This window comes from Scophthalmus maximus, chromosome 18, assembly GCF_022379125.1.
Source record: "Scophthalmus maximus strain ysfricsl-2021 chromosome 18, ASM2237912v1, whole genome shotgun sequence".
NCBI lineage: Eukaryota > Metazoa > Chordata > Actinopteri > Pleuronectiformes > Scophthalmidae > Scophthalmus > Scophthalmus maximus.
The window spans coordinates 14,743,979-14,766,612 of NC_061532.1; the positions used below are offsets into that span (position 1 = coordinate 14,743,979).

At 43.3% G+C, this 22,634-nt stretch overlaps 2 protein-coding genes across 2 annotated transcripts; one reads left to right on the forward strand and one right to left on the reverse strand.

Annotated features, from left to right (window-relative positions):
- Window positions 1–1,236: 1,236 nt before the first annotated feature.
- tmem151ba (transmembrane protein 151Ba) lies at window positions 1,237–9,524 on the reverse strand. The gene is made up of 2 exons (XM_035617883.2): window positions 8,854–9,524; window positions 1,237–5,897 (listed from the first exon to the last, which is right to left on the reverse strand). The coding sequence occupies exons 1-2, from the start codon at window positions 8,974–8,976 to the stop codon at window positions 4,455–4,457; spliced, it is 1,566 nt and encodes a 521-aa protein (XP_035473776.2). The 5' UTR covers window positions 8,977–9,524; the 3' UTR covers window positions 1,237–4,454.
- Window positions 9,525–11,789: 2,265 nt separating this feature from the next.
- nfkbie (nuclear factor of kappa light polypeptide gene enhancer in B-cells inhibitor, epsilon) lies at window positions 11,790–21,089 on the forward strand. Its single transcript, XM_035617888.2, has 6 exons — window positions 11,790–12,558; window positions 16,395–16,497; window positions 17,746–17,956; window positions 18,265–18,353; window positions 19,429–19,677; window positions 20,158–21,089. The coding sequence occupies exons 1-6, from the start codon at window positions 12,212–12,214 to the stop codon at window positions 20,224–20,226; spliced, it is 1,068 nt and encodes a 355-aa protein (XP_035473781.2). The 5' UTR covers window positions 11,790–12,211; the 3' UTR covers window positions 20,227–21,089.
- The last annotated feature ends 1,545 nt before the right edge of the window (window positions 21,090–22,634 follow it).

Consider the following 22,634-nt stretch of genomic DNA (forward strand, 5'->3'; position numbering starts at 1 on the left):
TGTAATTAATGTCACGTTTTCCCAGTTTTTAGCTTTGCAAAAATCACTAGCTGTTCTGCGGAAGAATAAGAAGAGAGACAAAGCTATATTCTTTGTTCATGGTGAACAAATTCAGCAAAAAATAAATACATCAATCTACAATTACTGTGTATTTAAATCAGTAATTACTATTAACGATCATTCAGGCTTCGCTTAAAAACATGTGTTATGTGTTTATTTGTAAATCAGTCAAATAATTCTGACAACATTTTTGTTGAATAAAGGAGAATCATATTTAATTTTAAAAATGTAAAAATGTGTTCAACAAAAAAGCATTCAAACAGGTCAATTTAAATCACAAAGATGATTATTGGCTGCGATGCCTGTAGCATTTTAAAAGGGATTGCGTTGCCATTAAATTAACAAACTCGCCCTTTAACATCTGCACATTAAAAAAAAAAAGTCCCTGCTCCAGTTCCCTCCTGTGAGTGACACATTCATCTAAGATCCACATCGACTGTCTTTCTAACATCGCGTCTCTATTTTATTTACAGTACAAAGCCTTTCTGTGGTACACTCTTGAAAAAATCCACAAAATTGAAATACAAAAAGACGAGCCCCAGAGCATTATTGAGTGAAAGAGTAAATATAACAGCATAGACACGGTAAAGGGTTCAGTGCTTTGCATGACAAAAGCCTTTATGCTAACAGTCATCAATGGAGGGAAAAAAATGTCTAGTCACGAAACTTCCAGTCAGATTTATAATCATTTTTTAAATACCACCCATATTTTTTTATTGTCCGGTAAACATTGCACTGGTAAACACATTTTTCTATTCTGTATGAATATCACAGTGAAGCCATCAGAGAGGCTTGTTGGCTGATTATGAATGAGAAGTATGTGATGACCTTTGCCCTTCCACCTCCTACAAGTCTTACAGTAGATAGAAAGTCCGTTTGTTTCACTCCCTTGTGGAGTTTGCATGCTCTCGTGTGTGGTGTTTTCTGGGCTTTACAGTAGGTTAGGAACATGCAAGACACTTGAATATCTGCCCTCTGACCGAATCATATCATGATCCAGCCCTTCATTCAGAAACTGAATTAATTAATAAATCAATTTCAATCCCTACGTCTCATTTGGTTTCCTGCTAGTAAAAAAAAAAAATCAACAACCTCATGTTCAGCCTATAAATCATTGAAGGAATAGTTTGACTTTGGATCGACACCAAGTTTAAGTCTGCCCAGTAGCTATAGAGCCAGTAGCTGTTAAGCTTAGCTTAGCATAAAGACAGAAAATGTTGAAACATTCTTTTAATAGGTGGATCTTGGCTAGCTGTCTCCCTGTTTCTGGTCTGTGGCCTAAACTAGGCTAACTGCTAGAGCTAGTAGCTGTTTAGCTTAGCTTAGCGTAAAGACTGAAAATGGTGAGCATTCTTTTAATAGGTGGATTTTGGCTAGCTGTTTCCCTGTTTCTGGCCTGTAGGTTAGGCTAAGCTAACTGCTAGAGCTAGTAGCTGTTTAGCTTAGCTTAGCGTAAAGACTGAAAATGGTGAGCATTCTTTTAATAGGTGGATTTTGGCTAGCTGTTTCCCTGTTTCTGGCCTGCAGCCGGCTAAGCTGAGCTAACTGGCTGCTGGCAATATTTACCGCACAGATATCAGAACGTTACTGATCTTTTCATCCAAATCTTCGCAAGAAAGCTAATAAAGCTTTGATCTCAATCAGTCAATCAATTTTCTTCAATATGCTAACACAGATGTCAGTATGTACAGTAAGTATTGTGAACGCCAGTGCCTGGAGCAGGTTGCACCTGCCGTTTGTAAGCTCAAACATGTCCGTGTTCATTTTCTATGCAAGTATTCACTGTATAAAGTTTTACATTGGGTCCATGAAAAGCGCTTTAAAAATTAAATATAATTATTATTATTACATTTCACTTTTTTGAATGGATTGCACCACATGAAGTAGTTCTCATGTAAGAATGAATTGTTGCTAAATATTTAAATACCAACCAAGAATAACAGTTACCTAACTAAACCTACTTGCTTTTACTGAGAAGCCCTTTTCTAACTTGTTTAATTGAAAAGAACCAAGCAAATCATTTTTTATTTATTCACAGATGAATGTAACCGGTTTATTTTCATCTGACCTGCTTCTGTACCTTTCCCTCCTGTATCTGCGAGGAGAGAGTTACGACAGTAAGTAGCTCAAAATCCTGTGTTTTGCAAAGCCCCTCGACGCAGTTAAAAGCTTTTGGAAAAGCAAAGTCTGCATAACTGTCTGGACGGAAAGTTGAGATGACTTGAAGTTTTGGGATGTTGTTTGCAAGCAGAATATGACCTTGCACCGAATATGATCCTGAGTTGTCAGGGCTTGCATAGATGAGTTGCGAAAAACAGGTTAAAACATTTCGAATGAAATGGCAGGTTTGCTAGAATCAGATTTCTTTTTTAAATTTTTAGGATGCCTCATTGACTTTGACTGTTTTCAGTATTGCTATAAAGATAGTCCCCCAACTCCAAAGCTAACACCACACATGGAATGTAATGAATACGGGTAGTTGGTCACAATATTCCAGTAGGAGCCCATTATTGTGGAGACAATGTTGTATCGAAAACGTTCCACCACAGTCAAGATCCTCGCTGTTCTTAGATTTGCAATGACTCTGAAGGTCCTCATGGCAGAAAATAATGTGCCTGCGATCCATGCCACTTCAATCTTTCAAGATGAAGACTGGCTTGTAAATATTTCAGTTTTCCTGAATTAGCCTTGTGCTTATTTTCGCCCATAAATAACCTTATTAATAAATGTTGAGGTGTAATCGAGAGGAAAAAAAGAAGAAGCAAACTTTGATTTGTGTTTCAATGAGCTGACCAATATCTTTTTCAAAAATGTTTTAACATGCCAGATTTTGTATTATTATTTCTGTTTCAACATTTATTGTTGTGCATGGCTTGGCTGTATGACACAATTCACCGGGACTAAAAAACAACTCAGTGCACCCAGTTTTTTTTTTTTTTTTTTGTTCTGTAAAGAAATCCTGTGATATTATTAAATCTGACACTATCAGTAGTGAATCCGGGCCTCTGCCTATTTCTAGCGTCTTTGGTGGCCAGCTCTCTGGCTGTCTCTCTGATACGCATCAACAGAGCACAGCGCTGGCTGTGTAAGAGCTGTGTTACATTATGAGGAAATTCATCTGCGGAACATTTAGACTCTGACCTTTTTATATTTTTAAAATGTAATGAGATCAGGTGATACATGTTCCTCCTGTGTATCCTGTGCTATCATGAGTGTAAATTTTCACTTGTTTTAATGGAAAGATGTTGAGATGGTAAAGTTGTGTTAGCTTATGCTTGTCAGTAACAGTAACAGGCACTTAAATAAAGAGGTAGGCTGAATTAAAAATATTGCCAAATATGAATTTAAATGGATCTTTGAGACTTGAAAGTAGCTGAGGTGACACAGATCTATCAATAGTATTATGTCCTTGGCCGTTATATGTAGTGATCGAAGAAACAATTGCTGTTCATCCATGTCCTTAGGTTTCCTGTGCTAAATTATTCATCGAGTGTGTGACTATATTTAGCAAGCTGAGAAGTATAAGGTCAGCGCAACCAAGCCGATTGGAGCTAACTGGATATTTTAGCATCTGTATCAGACGTTTATTTTTATGCAGTGGAAATGTATCTCCTTTTTCCCCCCAATGGATTTCTATGAACATTTACTTTGAATTAACAAATAGAAATCACACAGTATCAAAAATGTTTTACATGCAGATATTTATATTCTATATTTGGGCTCAAGTTTACTTCACTTAATTAGAGCTTTAGAACATGTATTATAATTTTTTGAACATTATTAATTATGCTTTGAGCAGGGAGGCTGATATCTTTGCACTATGCCCCATGATTTGCCTAATTCACTTCAATTATCAATTGTTCATTCCTTCATTAATTGTCAGATTCCTTTCATTTCTCTGCAATGTCTGAAGTTACCATTGAGTTAAAAGATATTTTAGGCTCCAAATTTGAGAAAGTGTTATACATGTCCTTGAAAATTGCCTGTGACTAAGATCTGCAAGTATGGCATTTACAGTGGGATGTGACTCCACTTGGTTTTCCTTGGTTATTTGATTCTTGGCGGACGATGTAGCGCTGTACATGACACTTTGGCAGTGTGGTCCTTAAAAGCCACACAGTATTTTCACCAACAGTCTCATCAAGAACATCTAGCCTGTTTTTCCAGGACTTATCAGGACTATCAAAGACGCAATTTCTTCCTCATTTGTTTGAGGCTACAGTAGTTTTTAGAAACTTGAACAAATCCTTGTCTGTGGTAGCTTGTGAGGGATAAATTCCGTTTTAAAAGGATGAAGCAAAATCCATTATTATATTAACCCAGGAGTTAAGAGGTGTCTTGCTCTGTGCCTGTATCATTCTATCCTTTGCTCAGACAAGTGTTGAAGCCGGGGGTCATAGTGAAGTCTCTACACATGCGCCGTTTCTGTGCAGGGAGTGGTGGTCATGGTTGAGGCAGCCTTCGTTGCGATGCACAATGAGCACTGGGAAGTACAGGGCGTCCTGATAGGCTGGAGGGTTCTCCTCACTGGTCTGCTGACCCGACAGACAGCGCGTGCTCTCTGTGGGGCAGGACCGCTCATTCAGGCTCCCACTGCTCCTCCACAGGCAGCTCCGCCTGGAGCCGTACAGGCGGCCCAGGGAGAAGCGGCTGGCACTGAAGGGGATGCGGGGGCTCCCCGTGTTGCAGATGCTGAGGGCGCTGCGAGAGAAGATGGAGGAGCTGCTCATGGTGCGGTGGCAGCGCTCACAGTTCTGCCTGTAGCTGCCGTAGCCGCCACATACGGAGTAGCTGTTGCAGCTCCCCGAGAGCTGGGCCAGGTCCATGAGAACTGCCTCCGAGTAGCTGGGCACCAGCTGCTGGTTGGAGCGGATGTGCCACTCTAGTTCTGTGCTGTCGATTGTGTTGACCCGTGGGATGTGTCGGCAATATGGCTGCTCCTCGGATGGTGTTGCTGGCACATAGTCAAAGCCAAACAGCTTCTCTACATGGTAGTGTAGACAGGCGGTGCGGTACTCTGTCAGCACCCGCAGAGGCCAGGAGAGGGTGAAACCAGCTGCCACCCAAAAAGTGGAGTGAGACGTGTACCAGGGAAGGTGATCGGGGTCAGAAAAGGCAATCATATGCTCTTTAAAGTCTACATTCTTCAGATGCATTCCCTCACGGGCCTCCATGTAGTCATCCAGACCCTCATTCTCCGTGAAGAACCTGGCCCGCTGGGTCAGGTAGGAGTTCTCTGACTCCACACTGGCAAAACTAAAGCACTTTGTGAACCTCAGCCTGGTGATAGGGAAGCTGTCCAGGCCCAGCAGGTGCTTTGAGATGTCCTTAGCGCCACAGTTCCCATAGTCAAACTCCGCCTCGGCCACGTGGGTGTTGACCCGCTCGTGGTACACCTGTGTGGTTGTGTAGGCGTCTCCGTTGCGGTAGCGGGTTACCTGCCGCGTCCTCCTGACATAATGGTAGCTGATGGCCTTCCACCAGATGCAGGGCGTAGCTTGCTGCATTCGCTGGATGCGCTCGGCCACCGTGTCCACGTCCACCTTGTACTGCAGCTCATTCCTGGTGTAGCAGTGCCAGCACTCCACAAGGTAGACCACGTACAGCATGACCAAGAAGGCCAAGGGGATGTAGATGTAGCCGTTGGCGCAGGGACTGTCGTGGTACATCATAGACTTTCCCTTGTAGGCGCTGTCGAAGGAGAGGCGCGTGACCTTGGTCACCTGGCACCAGGCCATCACCCCGACGCAGCCGTACATCAGCAGGGACAGGAGCAGGCATTTCCAGTGGGTTTCCTGACACAGGGATTTTGACAGGGACTGTTTCTGGGGCCGCTGCTACAAAACGTGAAAACAGAAAAAGGTCACTAGAACAATACTGTAAATATATTTGTTTTAAACACTTTCAACCTGAAAATTAATGGCACACCTTTATGTTTTGAACAAAATTACTTTGTGTGTTCAAAGCAATGTTAAACCTCAAGGGTTTAATTAAAGACCCTTTTTTTTAATGTAAAATTGCAATTCAGTTGGCGAACATAAATATGTATAAAATTTGGAACAGTTCGATAGCAGTGGCTCTCACATATAAAATATTTAAAGACATTTTCGGCGTTGTAAGTGCTTTGACATAGTTTATGCATGAGCTGCGAGTCAATTGCTCATGTCATGGTCTGTGCTTGTTATAATCAGAAGACTCGCCCACCCTTAGGATTAAATTCAAGAAAAATGTCTGATTAATGCAAATGTGCGTTGTTAAGCATACCTTGTTTTCAGCCAATCGCCCTGTGAGCGGTTGTGAGACTGGTGTGTGGGTGTGTGTGCACATGGCCTTGATACCGTACGTGTTTTTGTATAAATATGAAATGAGAACAGAAAAAGGAGGAAGAGAACTGAATATACTCCGAGGGGTAAGCCCCACATTTTATGTCAAGCCAGCTAGAAAACGGCGGTCGGTTCACTCTGGCAGCATGAAGCTGGTGCCATCCTTTATCGCCTCGGGGCACAGCAAGCCCCAGTGGGCTGCATCAAGGGCTAGTCACGCCTTTCGGGAACGCTGCTACACAGACCTGGCAGAGATTCAAAGGCCCGGGAAAGACTGATTATGAGAAATTTCTTTCAAACAATTTGCACAACAGACATCCCAGTAAAGCAGGGTCTGTCGTGTGTGAGCATCAAGCACTTGGCGTTCAACTGTAGCAGCAATGATTTCGTTAAAAATTGCGTTATCCTAGGTCAGCCCCCGACATGTGAGCGATCACAACATTCAAACCACCGGCATCACGGCATTGATGTATTGAATCCAACATGTCAGCTTTGTGCTCTTTCGAGTGACAGACGAGCGTAAATAATAGATGCTTTTTCACCATAATTATCCTCCCCACCTTGGACACACGGTCCCCGAGTCCCTTGCCGACCCAAGGTTACACCCCAAGGGGGCAACAGGGCATTAACATTTAAATTCCCAGTCGAGACCAACCGACTGCAGGAGGGAGTATTTACTCGCGAGCATCCTATACACGCTTGGACAACTATAATCAATACAACATGACATACTTTGTGGCTCATGTTGCATTTTACAGCCTGTTTAAGCAGCAGGAATAATGATGAACAGTTGTGCGGCAGGACACGTTGTTCTGCTTGTGAATGTTCAAAAGGCATTTATATGGAGAGGAAATGCACCTTTGTGTTGCAGTGTTTTATTAAGAATGTGCCGTGATTGTTTATTTAGAGCAGCAAATATAAGGAATCATTTATGCACAAGCTTCTCTCTCAACCTAAAAAAGGAGAACTGACATTCAGGGACAGTTAATTTGGAAATAATTTGATTATTAGTTTTTTCAGCATATGACATTTCAATTGAAAAGGCCCTGATTGAGATCATGGCAGTTCTGTGTATTAGACCTATGGATAGCAGAAAAGTGACTCACCACATGCACATAGTGGTGTTGAAATCTTCATAAGACAGAAATGCATCTTACCTGGCTGAATAGGAAGAAGGACCTCTTATTGAGCATATAGAGGAAGTGAATATACCTTATATGTCCGTCTCACGGGACGCACAGAGAGGGGAAGCCATTGATCAAGAATATAATATCAAACTGGATCTAAAATCTCAATCTAAATACATACAAATATGGTGTATTATGGTATAAAAATCCCCTGAAGATCAGTCAGGTGGAGGATATGATTATATATGTGAGATTTAGTTGCATTTGTGTTGCATGTAACATGTTGTCCTTTCATACAAGGACACAATTTTTGATTCAGGCTTTTAAAAAAAGGGAGCAGTTAACACACAGAGAACAGAAACAATTTCCGGGGAAACTTGAACATTAAAACAGCTACAGCATTTAAACTTAAATAATGTGGTCAGGAAGTATAAAATCCATGAAGCAGCCCGTTAAGAAACATGATCGGTGTTTCAGAAAACAGACCCTCCAGTCAGAAACTGCAAGAGTTGAAAAAGCTTCACAGTTTGATGGGACCACTGTGGTGCCTTTTTAAAAAAAAAATTTTTTTAAGGAACTGCCTCTCACACTCATGGACACTTTGTCTTGACATAATAAGACCAGCTATGTTACATAAAACCCCTCTTGTGTAATGGATACATAGCTTGTACAAGCATGTTTGTAGGGGGAAGTCTGATTAAAAACATAACAATACTGATTAGAAATACTGTTAATTAAAACCCCATTGAATTCTCTGTAAAGTAAACGCTGCCTGTCTTTTTTTAACGGCGTCAATCAAATCTCAGGAAGTTGAAGGCACATGAACATGGTCACATCTGCTCCAACAAAGTGAACCACTCATTTTCTGTAACAAACCCACAAAGGAGTCTTATTGTGGGGGAAATAACTGTTGATCCACAAATCACATTGTATCCGTGTTATAGTATAGTACAGTTGTTGTTGTTTTTTCCCGAGGACCTGCTTGGATCCTTTCCAGGGCCCAGGAGAGGTCCCTGAACCCCACTTTGGAAACCAATTGTCTGGAGGGGAGACGAACAGGAGGACTTCCATGCGCGTCCACACACTCTCGTGTGCGCGCTCGGACGCACAGGTTCATGTTTGGCTGCACATTAGCCCACTAATACAATCACTGTCACATAAGAGATCCAGTTTATGTGTTGCAGTATACATTGGCCCCAATTAAACCCTATAATCTCACAAGTCTGATTAGTATACACTGTGGTATTAATGAAATATGTCACACTAATTGAACGATTCATTTGCCCCACATTCATTACAGGTATGGAAATTGGCCGACACGCTTGCAAACAGTGTTTCCTTACCTCCTCTCGGGGGCTTTCCGGCTCCTCTTCGGGGACGGCGGCGGCGGCGGCGGTGGAGGAGGAGTTGGTGGTGGTGGTGGTGGTGCTGCTTTCACTGGCCGTTGCAGCCGACGCTGGAGACATGGTGATGATGATGATGATGATGATGATGGCAGCGATGCAAAACCCGGGGCATGGGTCTCCTGTTGGGATGGGGGTCGTCTGAGACAGTCCGAAACATGCGCGCAGCGAGGACCCCCGTGCGCATCATCCAAGAGAAGCCAGTTCACGCGTCGCCCGGACGGAGACGCTCAGAAAGAGATGCACCGTCCCCAGCATCTTCCCAGGTGAGCAGACGACCGCGGGACGGACCGAGAGACTCGACGGGAATCCCGTCATTGTGCCTCGCAAGAGACCCCCGCAGAAAAGAGACCGAGGCTCCTCCGTGCGATGCCTAGACGCCGATGGAGACCGCTGCTGCTGCAGGGGGGGTGGGTGCAGGGTTGGGACGGCAGACAGCTCCTCTCCTCTCCCCGCAGGCAGTGCCCGTGGCGGCCAGAGAAGAATCTGTGGAGCAGGACAAAGACGACAGGAAGCGGCACGTGTGTGCAGCCGCCCCCAACACAACAATGTGGATGGCACACACACACACACACACACACACACACACACACACACGCATCCCAGTTCAAGTAAATCACAACAGCACATAAAGGCGGTGCTGCACAAAAGAACCCCCCCGCATCCCATTAGCTGCATATGACCTTGTTTTTATGCACCAAAATATTATTGCATCCTAATGTATAGGCTATATCAGTGGGAATAACAATGGGCAATCAATGTAATGCACACGGAGCAATGGCCCTACAACAATTTTAATGAATTTTATGATGTTGACGTTTTGGTTGAGGCTGTGGCAGAAGCAGTGTTGAAAAACTCTATACGGTCATTTTTGAGACCATAGTTTATGTATTATCGTGTGAAAATATTGAATACATGCAATATTAAAAGCACAAAATGATTTACAGAGAATTGATAAAAGAAATTGAGAGTATTTTGGAGGCCGACGTTCACTTTCTATAATGATTTTGGCAGTACATGTAAAAAAAAACGTTAACTTTTGAAGTTATCCAGGAAAAACTTGAATTTGGACGTCCGATCACTCATAGTCTCCTCAGACAGCCTAGACAAAAGATCCCACTTCCTGAGCTTGATCCAAAAAGGCTGCAGAGTGAGATGACATGTGCTCAGATTGCGTGTTTATCTGTTTTTTATTAGATTTCGATTTTATTCACCCTCCTGGCACAGCTGTGACAAGTTGTTATGAGAAGGAAAATGGTGATGCAGCCACAACATGAGTTTTTCTTTATTTGAAATACAATAAATCACACGTAAGAAGACACATGTATATAAAAAAAACAGAATATCTTACATTCTTTCCATTCCTTCCTTTGTAAACATCACTGTTTACACAGGCCACAGCCACAAAAATGGCGCACACGCTTCTGTTTATCATAGCTCACAGTGTGGACATTGGACCGGACTGCTGGCACAAAATGGATTAAGTAAACATAACATTAGATGACACGAAAACAGATGGCAGCTCTTGGCAGCAGTCAAGGTTTCTCTCTGACAGTCACCATTGTTTTATAGACTGTATATTTATGATGATGCTGAATCCCTCGAAAAGCAGAGAGCTGAAGCTGTGTAAGTGAGCCCTCTAAAGGCCAAACCACAACACAAGCTTTTACCAAAAGAGAAAGGGAAACAAGAAATGATTAGCTGGGTCACGCCTGAACTTTGTTGTGGGGCGGGGAGTCACATTTTAACTTTAAACCTGCATCATCACCCTAGATAGAAACATGCTGACCGATACTGGTTGAGATGAATTGAGTTATTGTTTGTATCGGTGGAAAGATATACTGCAGCTGTAATTCTGGAACTACACTGGTCTTATGCAATACTGTATTTCAAAGGGCAGATTGACATGGCACACGAGACCATAACACAAACACACACACGCACGCACGCACGCACGCACACACACACACACACACACACACACACACACTGCAGCACTAATGATCATTCAGTGTCGCTGTCAAATTAAATCATTCCAACACATTTGGAGGCAAAGTCAAGTTCAGGTTTGTAGACAAAGGCCAAAAATATCTCATGATTAATAGTAATGTGTCTGCAGTTTACTGCTGCTACCATCCTGCTTGTTGTTGTTGTGACTTTAGAAATAAAACTCCCCTGTGTTTAGAGTGTCTTATTGAGGAACACAGTGAACCAGAAATGCACATTTAAGAGGACTTGTTGTGGTATTTTGGTCGACAAATTAATGCGACTCCAAAAGATCACAAAATCTCTAATGTGACTGGCGATAGACTCAACTTACTTGAGACTTGACTTCAATAAGTTTCAAGTTCTGATCTGATAAAGTCCCTGAATGATAGCAATGGGGAAGAACCCCCCTCCCCCCAAGATATTATATTTACTTCGCATAACTGCACAGGTTAACCATTTAATGATTAAGCATGATGACTGGACTGACTGGAATCAGTATATAAAATATCCTCAACGTGTTACTGTTGAATTGTGGAACAAAAACTTAAGACAAACCCTGAACCAGGAAACCTTGAGGAAAAACAACTACAGAGGTCAAGGCCTCAGTCGGTGTCTTCCAATGTTGGAACCCTGGTAATAGATTTGTATGCTGTACAGAAGTAAATGGGAATCAATGAGAGGCACAAAAAAACATATTGCACAGTGATTGACTGCAATGTCAACTATAAGTTATTTTGAGGAAATGTGTTAAAACATTAAAAAAAAACTTGTAGGGTTTTTCAAACCCTTTTATTTTGAAAGGTATTTCACTTCCGCTCGAAGTTTTTCGTGTGTGCGCGCGCGCGCTCGCTCGCGTCTGTGTGCGTGCGTTCGTTCACGCGCACCGGGGATTCCCCCGCGTGACAAAAACAGCTTCGCCTTTCACATGTCAGCTCTTCCCCTTCGCGCCCGCAGCTCATGCTGCTACCGGATATCCAGACGACGGCTCGCCGCCGTTCCGCGACCAACTCCGTGGTATGACCGTACCCTGCCGTAGCGACTTTGAAACAAACAGCCGATAATCGATCATCGACGCCGCGGGAGCTCCGAGCGATGTGCCATCGGTTAGTGGAATGAAACGCGGCGGCTCCTCTCTCTGCTTTCACGAAGGCGGTTTCCTCAGGTGCCACCGGCCGGAACCCGGAGTCTGGGCACCGAGCGGCGGCGACAACCGCTGCTAGCCCGCGAGTCCTCCGGGGAAGGAGGGAGTGTGCGTGGGGAGGGGGGGGAACCCAGCGAGGCCCCTGCCATCATCTCCACCACCGGCGCCATGGCGAGCAGCAGGAAGGACGACTCGCTGCTGGAGTACGCTGCGGAGAACCGCGCGGACTCGGGCATCGACTCGTACCGCTCCATGCTGAAGTCGGAGGAGCCCCGCGAGCCCCGGGAGCCCGGCGCGGACACCGGCGGGCCGCCGCGGGAGAAGTTCTCCGCCGCCGCCGCGGAGGAGCGGCTGGACTCCGCCTACGGCTCCTCGTCCATCACCGGGGAGAGTCTGTCGGAGCTGGTGGAGAGCTGCGCGCTCTCCGGCGGCGCGGAGGAGCGGACGCGCAGCGCCGCCGAACTCTCGGATCTGGAGGAGAACTTGCTCACGACGATCACTGAGGAGGGAGACACGTAGGTTCTCTTCGCTCTCTTTTATTATTATTATTATTATTATTATTATTATTATTATTATCATTAAAAGAAGAATGCAAACCGGCCCTAAGATTGACAGGGCTCCTTGATGACAGTGTTGCACCCTGGTGGGTGAAGTTCAAACTAACTTTTAAAGTTTCCCCCCCCCCCCCCCAAAAAAGAATAAAAATAAATAATAATGATAATATTTTTGCAGTCTTTTGTGTCTGAATGCAAGGCAAGTTTATTTGTATAGCACATTTCAACAACAGGGCAATTCAAAGTGCTTAACATAAAACATTCAAAGCATTGGGAGGAAACACATGAAATCACATTCAAATACAATAATTAAAAGGCGTAAATAAAAACACGTTAAAGTGGAATTGGACAGGTGATAAAAGAAATGTAGTCCTCAAATGACCATACATTATTTTTTTTTGAATTCGCCCATAGCCCTTGTTTTTTCAAATCGTCCCCCTCCTCCTCCTCTCTGATCATAATTGTATCGACTGTAATAAATGCTGTGTGTTGGCACCCAGCTGATGTTTGCTGCAACACCAGCAGCTCATATGATTATTATTAGTATAATCCCCGCTTAATCTGCTGATCCTCTCCTTGAACGAATCTTCCCCAAATGTGAGTCGAAAAATACATAAAATGAGGGGAAAAAATAGCTTTCACACACGTTTCCCAACATTTTACAAATGTAAAATTGGTCAAAAGCGACAAATTTCCTACATATTAGATGCAGAACTGGATAATATTTGGCATTTTTTAATTGGAAAATGGTCCTGTTTCCACCGGCCCCTCTGGCGTCTGAAGCAATGATATTTCATTCCACATAAGATGGTGAACATGAAACACCCATAACCAAGCGGCTCGTGGAGTCTGTAAATCACAATTTGAATTCGAGGCACAGATTTTCCCATCATTCTTAAGGGGGATTTTATCGCGGTGTGATGCTGCAAACCTTCTGTTTTTTTCTTCATTTTTTCTGTTTCCTGTGAACTTTGCCCCCCTGTCGTGAATGTGGATGTTTCTCCTGCGGGGCGTCTCTCAGCCGTAAAAAACAGAAGTGAAAGAGACGGGGCCTGGACTTCCCCATGCAGCACACAGACAAAGCACATGCTGTGAGGCAGCAAGAGTGTCGCTGGCACACGATCCAACAAACTCGTTGATCAGGATAGCGTGGCGTGTACATGTGTCCTCGTTTGGATTGGATTCCACACTTCACAAGCTTTCGCTTTTATTTTCTGTTCTCGCCAAACCATCGGTCGAGAAATGTCTCGAAGTTTTTTTTTTCATTTTGCTTCTGTACATTTCTCACTTTGAGTCAAGGAAACTGCAGCGTTTTTGCACACGTCGACCTCAACACACACACACACACACACACACACACACACTCACAGCTTCTTCACCCCCCCCCCATGTTGATCTTCTCCTGTGACACGCTCATCTCGTGTTGCCATGTCATCGGTGGGTTTGAAGGCTCGTTCTTCGCGACTGATGCAGTCACATCACAATCGCAGCAGAAGTGCTGTTGGTGCGCGTCTGCCCTCCTTTTCATTTCCGCCCCGGCTGCTTGGTCGGGGATGCGCGCTTTCATTCTCACACCGTTGACTAAAGATAGATACCTGCAGCAGGAATTAAAAAAAAAACAAAAACCAACACCTGAAACTGGGCTCGGACGCAGAGAGAGAGAGAAAGAGTCGTCATGCAAACATTAATTTTCCCCCTGTGGGACTTTTTTTCTTTTTCTTTTCTTATTCATTCAAGTCTTACTCAAACCAGGAAGTCCCTCTCATACCGAGAGGTTTGTCAGACGTGACTTGCTCGTATGGTGCAGAGTCACCAGTCTGCAGACTTTAAAATCAGTCTGTCAAGACAAGAAGAAAATGATCATATATGTTTATTATAACTTGCTTTAATCTGCGTGTCACGTGATGCATTATCCACATATTTATACCAAATATGAGCATACTTTTTTTAATGGATTCCTCTCCTTCAACATCAGATATTTAACTGCAAACACTGTTTTTGTTTCCATTAGCTCAGCCTTTTCCAGTTTTATGCAGGTTTCAGGTGTGCATGAAGGTATACCTGCATGTTTTTTTTGTTCCTGTTTTCATTTCACGGCTGCATTTGTTAGTTGCATGTTCATTGTCCGGTTAACCTGTGTGTGTCACGTCCTTGATTAATCAATTTAGTGGTTTATAAAACTGTCCAAAAGAGTTAGAGTTCATGGCAACAAATATAAAATTCCCCCGTTTTGTCTAGACATTCAGTTTACTAGGGTTTTACTCAACAAAAAAGCAGAATGTCCTCTTTCTTGAAAAGCGACTTCTGTGACTAATTCACAATTTCATCACATGCTATTTCTAATAAACACACTGCTCACATGCTGAACAGGACTAGTTCCACCTTCTCCTTTTTTTTCATTTTTTTTTTCAAAAGACACGTTTCCTAACCAGTTACACACAACTGGTGATATGTGGTAGTTGTGGCTTACTTGGGGGAAAAAAAGCTGCAAGAAAACTGTAGAAACATGATTTCTACAACTCATAATTGTGAGTTCCCTTCTGCCATCATAAACTCACAATTTTAATATTTTCAAGCACATTTTGAATGAGTAACAGCTGCGGATTTTGTTAGGCTTACAAACTTAGGTTTGCCACCAATGCACATATATAGTCTTATGTAGATCCATTATGCCAGTAATTGATAATAACTTCCTGTTTGATTTTTATTTTCTTCATGTGAAAAATCGCAGAGATATCCCTCACATATATATATATATATACATATATATATATATATATATATATATAACACAAAAGTTAAAAACAAGTGGCCTGTTATGTGTAAACCATTATAACCTCATACAGACATTTAATCAATCACCTTTTTCCTTTTTTCCCCGGTAATGATTAAGTCCTTAATCGAAGGACGTTCCTCTTAAATCAGATTTCTTTTAAAAACATATCCATATTTAATATTTAACAACCCCCGTAGATAATTTAATTAAATGTCATTTTGCCTGGGGGTATGTGGCTCGGGGGAGACAGACAAGGTTTTTTTCTTGTGCAAATGATATTCATGTGTGCGGCATTTAACAGGAAATCAGAAAATTGGTAGTGACTGGTCCGAAGCAGAAGAGCTGAATGAGAGGTCTCATTTTGATCCCACGCTGTCTGTCTGAGACGGTGACTGCGGCTTTCAATTTAAATGTGTTTTTTTTTTGTTTTTTTTTTGAGGGGGTCAGGTGACATTTATTCTGAAAGGAGGAGAGCTCACTTCTGATCTTCGAGGGAGCACAGTGACACATTTCACACGTTGTTTGTGATTCAATCTGTGATCTATAGCCAGACGTTGGAGAAGCAATCTTCCAAATATTAAATCCTTTTCTTTCACATAAGAGGCCCCCCTTTTCGTGTTTTTTGAAGGTCGGTCTATAAAAAGCACCGATGCTCGGTTCCATTTCCTGCTTTACTGCACACGCGTTGGTTTGCTACAACTTCCCACTCGGGGATTTGAGGTTTTCATTTTAAGTGTTCTTGCTAAAAGCCTACCAAGATACATGCCTGCTGATAAGTGTCCTGACACGCTCGCTTGGTGCAACGGCTTCCTTTTGAATCCTTTCTACGTTTGTTTTGTTTTGCACCGATCAACGTTCCGCTACATCTTTCCATTTAGCCCACTGATGCGTTTCGACTCTTGAGATGAATACTGAGGAAAATTGTGAGGCAACATTTTCTTGTCTTGTCCACATGCACTTCTACTGCTTTTGAGCCTGCAACTGTTAATATATTTGTCCTTCCCCCCACCCCCTCCTGTAGATTCCTGCACTTAGCAATCATCCATGAAGACGATTTCATCACTCAGCACTTGATAGAGATTTTCCCAAAAGAAGTCCTGGACATCCAAAACAATTTATACCAGGTAAGTGACGCACGAACCTTCCCACTACGCAAAGCATGCGGCAGCCTCTGTTGGAATGTTTTTTTAAAAAATCCGAAATGACTTCCTCATTATCGGCACCTTGATGGTGAAAAAACGGTGCCAACATTTCTGTCACTGCGCTTCCAGAGAAAACTGTTGTTCCTCTTTACTCGCAGCCCCGTCCTCTGTGGGTGGTTCCAGTGTTAGCTCATGTGGGACTTGGAGTGGAAACTCCCCTCCTCTACCTCCTGTAGAAATAGAACCACAGGGAGCTGTGGGGTGTAATCCTTGTGTGGATGTGGGTGGGGGAACGGTCCCAGCTATTGGAGATGTCAGAACCAGAGTCCCGCTGGTGTAGAAACACAAGGGAAGACGTTGTAAACTGACAGAACCCTCATGAGGAAATATCTGCAGACTCAGCACTTTGCGCAGCGACTCAGCCCCCGGTGCATTTTTAGTTGCCCAATCTCCTCCCGGTTGTCTTTACTAAGACAATATTTCAAAGAATTCCTGTTTACCACCCCGGTTGTTAGAAAGAAAACCGCCCCCAGACCTCCGGTGATGCAGCTTCTTGCCCCATAGACTTGTTTTGGACAGAAAGTGCAGCTCTCACTCTCTCAGTTGGAAAAGTTTTGTTGTTTCTTTTTTTCTTTGGTTGGGTTTTTTTTGGTTTAATTCTCAGCAAGATTTCACAAAAAGTACTGAACTGGTTCGCACCAGACTTGGTGGAAGGGTTCGGGCTGCGGGGAATAATCCACTAAGTTTTGGTGTAGATCGGATTAAAGGGGGAGATTTTTGTTACAGATATTGACGGTGGTGTTTGTTTTTTTTGTAGTTTGCACAGATTTTCAGACTACTTTCCTTTTTTTACTTTTAATTTTTCAGAGAGTTACTCTTAAGACCTTCTGAAAAATCCAGGAAATAGAAGTAACAAAGTTCAAGCACAAAACACTTTTAGGGCTGCAACTAACAACGAGATGCATTATTGCATAATGAAACTGTGAAACGATTTGTGATCAGTCGTTTTTTAACAAAAATGTTGTGCGTTATCTAATCTACTGTGATAGAAATCACAAACACCTCATATTTAAGAAGCTAGATCAAGCGAATGTTTCTTATTTTGACAAATGGCAAATGGACTGTATTTATTCAGCGCTTGCCTTGGCCTGCATTGACAAATAAACGGTAGTTAATTCAACCGGAAGTGTTGATTGCATTACACACCCTCTGTTCTCCTCTGACCCTCAGAGCCCGTTGCACCTGGCCACCTATCTGAACCTGACGCATGTGGTGAAGAGCCTGGTTGGCAAAGGCGTGAGCCTGGAGCTGCAGGACCAGGACGGGAACACGGCGCTCCATGTGGCCTGCCAGCACGGACAAACGGAGTGCGCCAGCGAGATGACCAGCGATGTCTCCCCGAGCAAACTGGCGCCAGTCCTCGAGACCCAGAACTGGAGAGGTGAGGAAAGAGACTGAACTGCTGCGCCAGCCAACAATCTATAATGCTGCTTTAGGGTCATTATTTTTATGTCTCTCAAGCATCTGTGTCTTTTTTTGTCAGTGAGTTTGGCTGAAATTGATAGAAACATGGTAGGATTAGCCCAGATGTGGTGAACTTGCGAAAGCGGTTCCATGTTGAGGCATGTGCTCCTGGTCTCAGTTTGTCATTCAGAAAAAAACATGATTTTCACAATGTCTCTCTAGTTTTAATTTTGACCTCAAATGAGCCTCGACGTTCCACATTTCAAACAAGACGTGTACTTGCAGGTCTCACCTGTCTTCACTTGGCGGCACTGAACAGGCAACATCCGACAATGAAGCTCCTGGTGAAAAAGGGAGCTGACCTGAACATCCAGGTTGGTCTTTCAAGTGACTCCTTATTTTACTTACCTGTCACATGTATCCATCCATCCATCCATCGTCTACCGCTTTATCCATTTAAGGGTCGCGGGGGGGCTAACATTGGGCGAGAGGCGGGGTTCACCCCGGACAGGTCGCCAGCCTATCGCAGGGCCACATACAGAGACAAACAACCATTCACTCTCACATTCACACCTACGGTCAATTTAGAGTCTCCAATGAACCTGACCCCATTCTGCATGTCTGTGGACTGTGGGAGGAAGCCGGAGAACCCAGAGAGAACCCACGCATACACGGGGAGAACATGCAAACTCCACACAGGTTGCAGGCCCTGGTTGGTTTGAACCGGGAGGCGAACCCAGAACCTTCTCGCTGTGAGGCGAAAGTGCTAACCACTGTCGCGTGTTAAATTTTTAATAACTCGGCTCTGTTTAAAGGACACACTGAATCTTTCAACTCGCAGACTGGAAGGGAGATGTTTTTCAAATTGTCCTTGATTTTCACCAGTGAACTTCTTTCTTCAACCGGCTGTCACTCAAAAGATTCAAGCTGCGTAACCAAAAAGAAAAAGAGAAAACATCACAATTTTGCTTGTGTATAGAATAAAAGTTTAATTCGTCTCTGCGTAGGGTTCCCCTGCATCTCCTCCATTCATGTGCCAGTACTGAAAATGACACTTATCCCTTCAAACTGTTTACTGCTCCCCGGCCTCGTGTTGTGTTCATGTCAATAAATCTGCTGCACCTGTGCAACGCTGATAGTGATATTAGCTGAGCTCGGTGCTTCCTGCAGGATTCGTGGAGACATAATTAGATTTGAGATATGATGAGGCTCGGCCGGTCAGAGGAAGGGAATGTGACAGTCAGTCCCAGAACTACCCCAGACATTCCTCTCAGTTGAACTCACCAGCCTCACATAACCACTCTGCCTCACGCCCGGTGTACAGAATTGTTGTTGTTATTATATATTTCTTAGCCTGCTGCGTCCCCGTCTCCCAAACTTTCAGAATGTTTGGGAGTCAAACTGACCGAATTATTAAATTGTCTTTTTCCCCATCTGCAACCGTCGCAGGAAGGAACCAGCGGGAAGACGGCTCTCCACCTCGCCGTCGAGCTGCACGACGTCGCGTCCGTGAAGCTGCTGCTCAGCAGGGGGGCCAACGTGGACGCCGCTATGTTGAACGGCTGCACGCCGCTGCACCTCGCGGTGGGGAGGCAGGACGCCGCCATCGCCAACCTTCTCTGCCAGGCCGGCGCCGACACAATGCTGCGAAACATGGAGGACGAGACGGCGCTGGACCTGGCCGACGGCAATGATGATGTAAGTCGTCATTCCGACCGGCGGCGAGGTGCCTTTGGTGGACCAGCGCACATATTTTAAAGACAATATTTCTTTTCTTTTTTATAATCAGCAAACCAACTATGAAGTCTGACCTGATCAGTCTTGATCTCATTAAAAACTCATCCCGTCAGCCACAACATTTCCTGGCCCCTGTAATTTATTTTTGAGTCAGTCCCACATTCGCTCTTCTGCTTGTGTGTGTGTATTAATCCACGCCTGAAAATAGTCCTTCACAAATTCACAATTTCCTCCTGTTTGAGCAACACTGTTGACAAAAACTACATTGACAACCTGTAAAAAATGAAAATATGGATTTGTAACTCATTTCAAACACGTTTCAGTAGAAATAAATATGCTGAGAGGCCACAGAGGATAAGGCGTTGTATGAATAGATATTTAGCTATGGACCATTCAAGGATGCATCTTTACATTTTGACCTTGTGTGTCCTTGTCTTTCAGATTCTGGCTCTATTTCCTTTCGACGACATCCAGATCTCGGGGAGGTCAGTGGTTGGTGTGAAGTTCTGAGCTGAATCAAAGTCTGAAAACAACAAAAATGTTGAAATTGTCTGGAGCTTCACTGTGGCTGGAATTGATTAAGGAAGAAAAAAAGAAGAAGCCGCATTTGCGCTGAAGTTGATAATAAGTAGCGGCTGTATTTGTAGTACACTCTGATTTGATCTATATTTATATATTGTGTAGACAAATATGCATACCTTATAAATCTTACTTCCCTCTGACAGAGGGATTCTGGGTAATTGAGCGCTGATTTTTTTAAACAATCAATCTTTCTGATTCATCGGCTCAGTTGATTTTGCTTCTTAACATACTCCTCTGTACTCGGGGGCTGTACTCGGCTACGAAAGCCACCTGACTGTGAGTGCCAAACTTTCTATGAGCATGTTCAGCATCCATTAAAAAAAGAAAAAGAAAAAGAAAAATTCTACCTCTTCATCATATTGACCTAGTTTTAATGGAACATGCAAAATTGCTTTGTTTCGCAGTTTCTCAAACTTTATCAACGCTACGCCTTTGTGTTGGAATGGACTTTTGATTCTCTGGTGTTTTAAACTCTGGTCTTTCATCGTAGCCACAGAGAGAGAGAGACTTGTAATCCAAAGAGGACTAACTAATAACAACCCTGCTTTTATTTGTTTTGTTAGAAAACCAATAACCAATATAGAATTGTAATTTAAAACACAAAATGAAGCCTCTTCACCTTTTTTGATCTTCCTTAAAGTTTGCTGCTTCATGTTGTGGAACAGTTTTTCTCTATTTATCTCACTGCAGCCTTTATCTGCAACAATCTGTTCTTTGGTGTGTAATTACATTAGACTGTCTAGTTAACACGAGCAGTTCCTTTATTTTGTAATAAAATGGAAGAAAACAAAGCTCACTGCGTATTGTCTATGTCTTTTTAATATGGGGGTATTATTTGCTCTGGTAGCTTTATAAGTATCCCAGGATTTCATTCATGTGTGTTTAAGTGTATGTTGCTTTTGTCGTATGCATTGACAACTTTATTGTGATTTGTGTTATTGGCCAGAACTCAAAGCGCTCGCACATCCGATCATAAATGGAATTCATGACAAAGCTCTTTCAGGAAAACAACCCAGTTCTTTTGTTTGTTTCCTGTCAGCTGCTTTTAAAAACATTTTTTTAAAGGTATATCTTTTGTCTATCTGTAAGTGGCTTCCTCCTGATGAGCCGCTGCAACACAATGACTGTGGAGCAGCTGGAAATTCCACTCAGCCGTGTCTCTTTTACAAGCACACTTGCGCCACAGCGAGACGGGTTGAACAATCCTTCACATCACGTTCATGGGGGGGTGTTGTCCAGAATATCTCTCTCACTGGTGATCACAAGACTGCTTTCACTTGGTCGGGTGAACAGTGGTGTAAAGGTTGTTTAACAGTGGCACCTAACTTCAGGCAGGTGTAGGCAGGTAGGCAGGATCTTAAGGAAGGTGGGTACTGTAGGTACGTACTTAATCGATCCCAAGCTGGGAGAAGGGCAAATAAAGACTTGAAATTGGCAGAACACTGGGAGCTGCTGCAACAGGCTGCCATCTTGGCTCATCTGGTGAACAGCTTGAAGAGTGTGTTGTGAAACTATACCTACTTCCCCATCGAGCCTATGGCCTGAAAAACTCTGATGCTTTTTGCATTATGTACAGTATAGATCATGCTGGTTTTTCCCACAGGCATGTATTAATAAATCCCCATAACTACAGTGACATGGGCCATGTTTTCCTGCTCTAAATAACTAGGGTATTTTATAAATAATACACCATATACATATAGGCCCGAATTACTGTGCAGTGTTGGATTCGTATATCTCGCTTTTAAGAGGCTTGTTAAACTCAAGTCTATCAATGATAATTAAATCTTTTTCGTTGTGCCAAATTAAAATCCTTCCACCATTTCGTCAGCCTCTTTGCTTTTACAAGAATCCCACGCAGAATCAATCGTTGCCGTCACACCCGCAGGAGATAACATCATTTGTATGGGACGATCAGACTTTCCACCACTTCGGAGACGCGCCATGGATGAAAGGAGACAGTGAAAGGACCGGTGAGTCAATGATTCATGGCACTATTAATTCATTTTGTAAAGGTATTATCATTTTCAGTAGGAACTGCGGTGTTATTCTTTGGAATCCGGTAAGATACTGTTGTAACATGTACGCCGGTTGTCACACATATGCAAGAGAGATTGAGGTTGATAATTTACCAGGGCATTGATTCTCATATTAGGCAATGTGACTTAGGTGCATGTAAATATCGGAGTAACTTTTGAGGGGAACTGCAAAGGCTGGGGGTCAAGCCCTACCCGACAAATAAACCCTATATTCAACTGATCCAACTGCAAAATATTCTCATCAACTCTCACCAGCTTGTGGAAGAGGAGGGAAGTTTATATCTTTAAAGTTAGGAA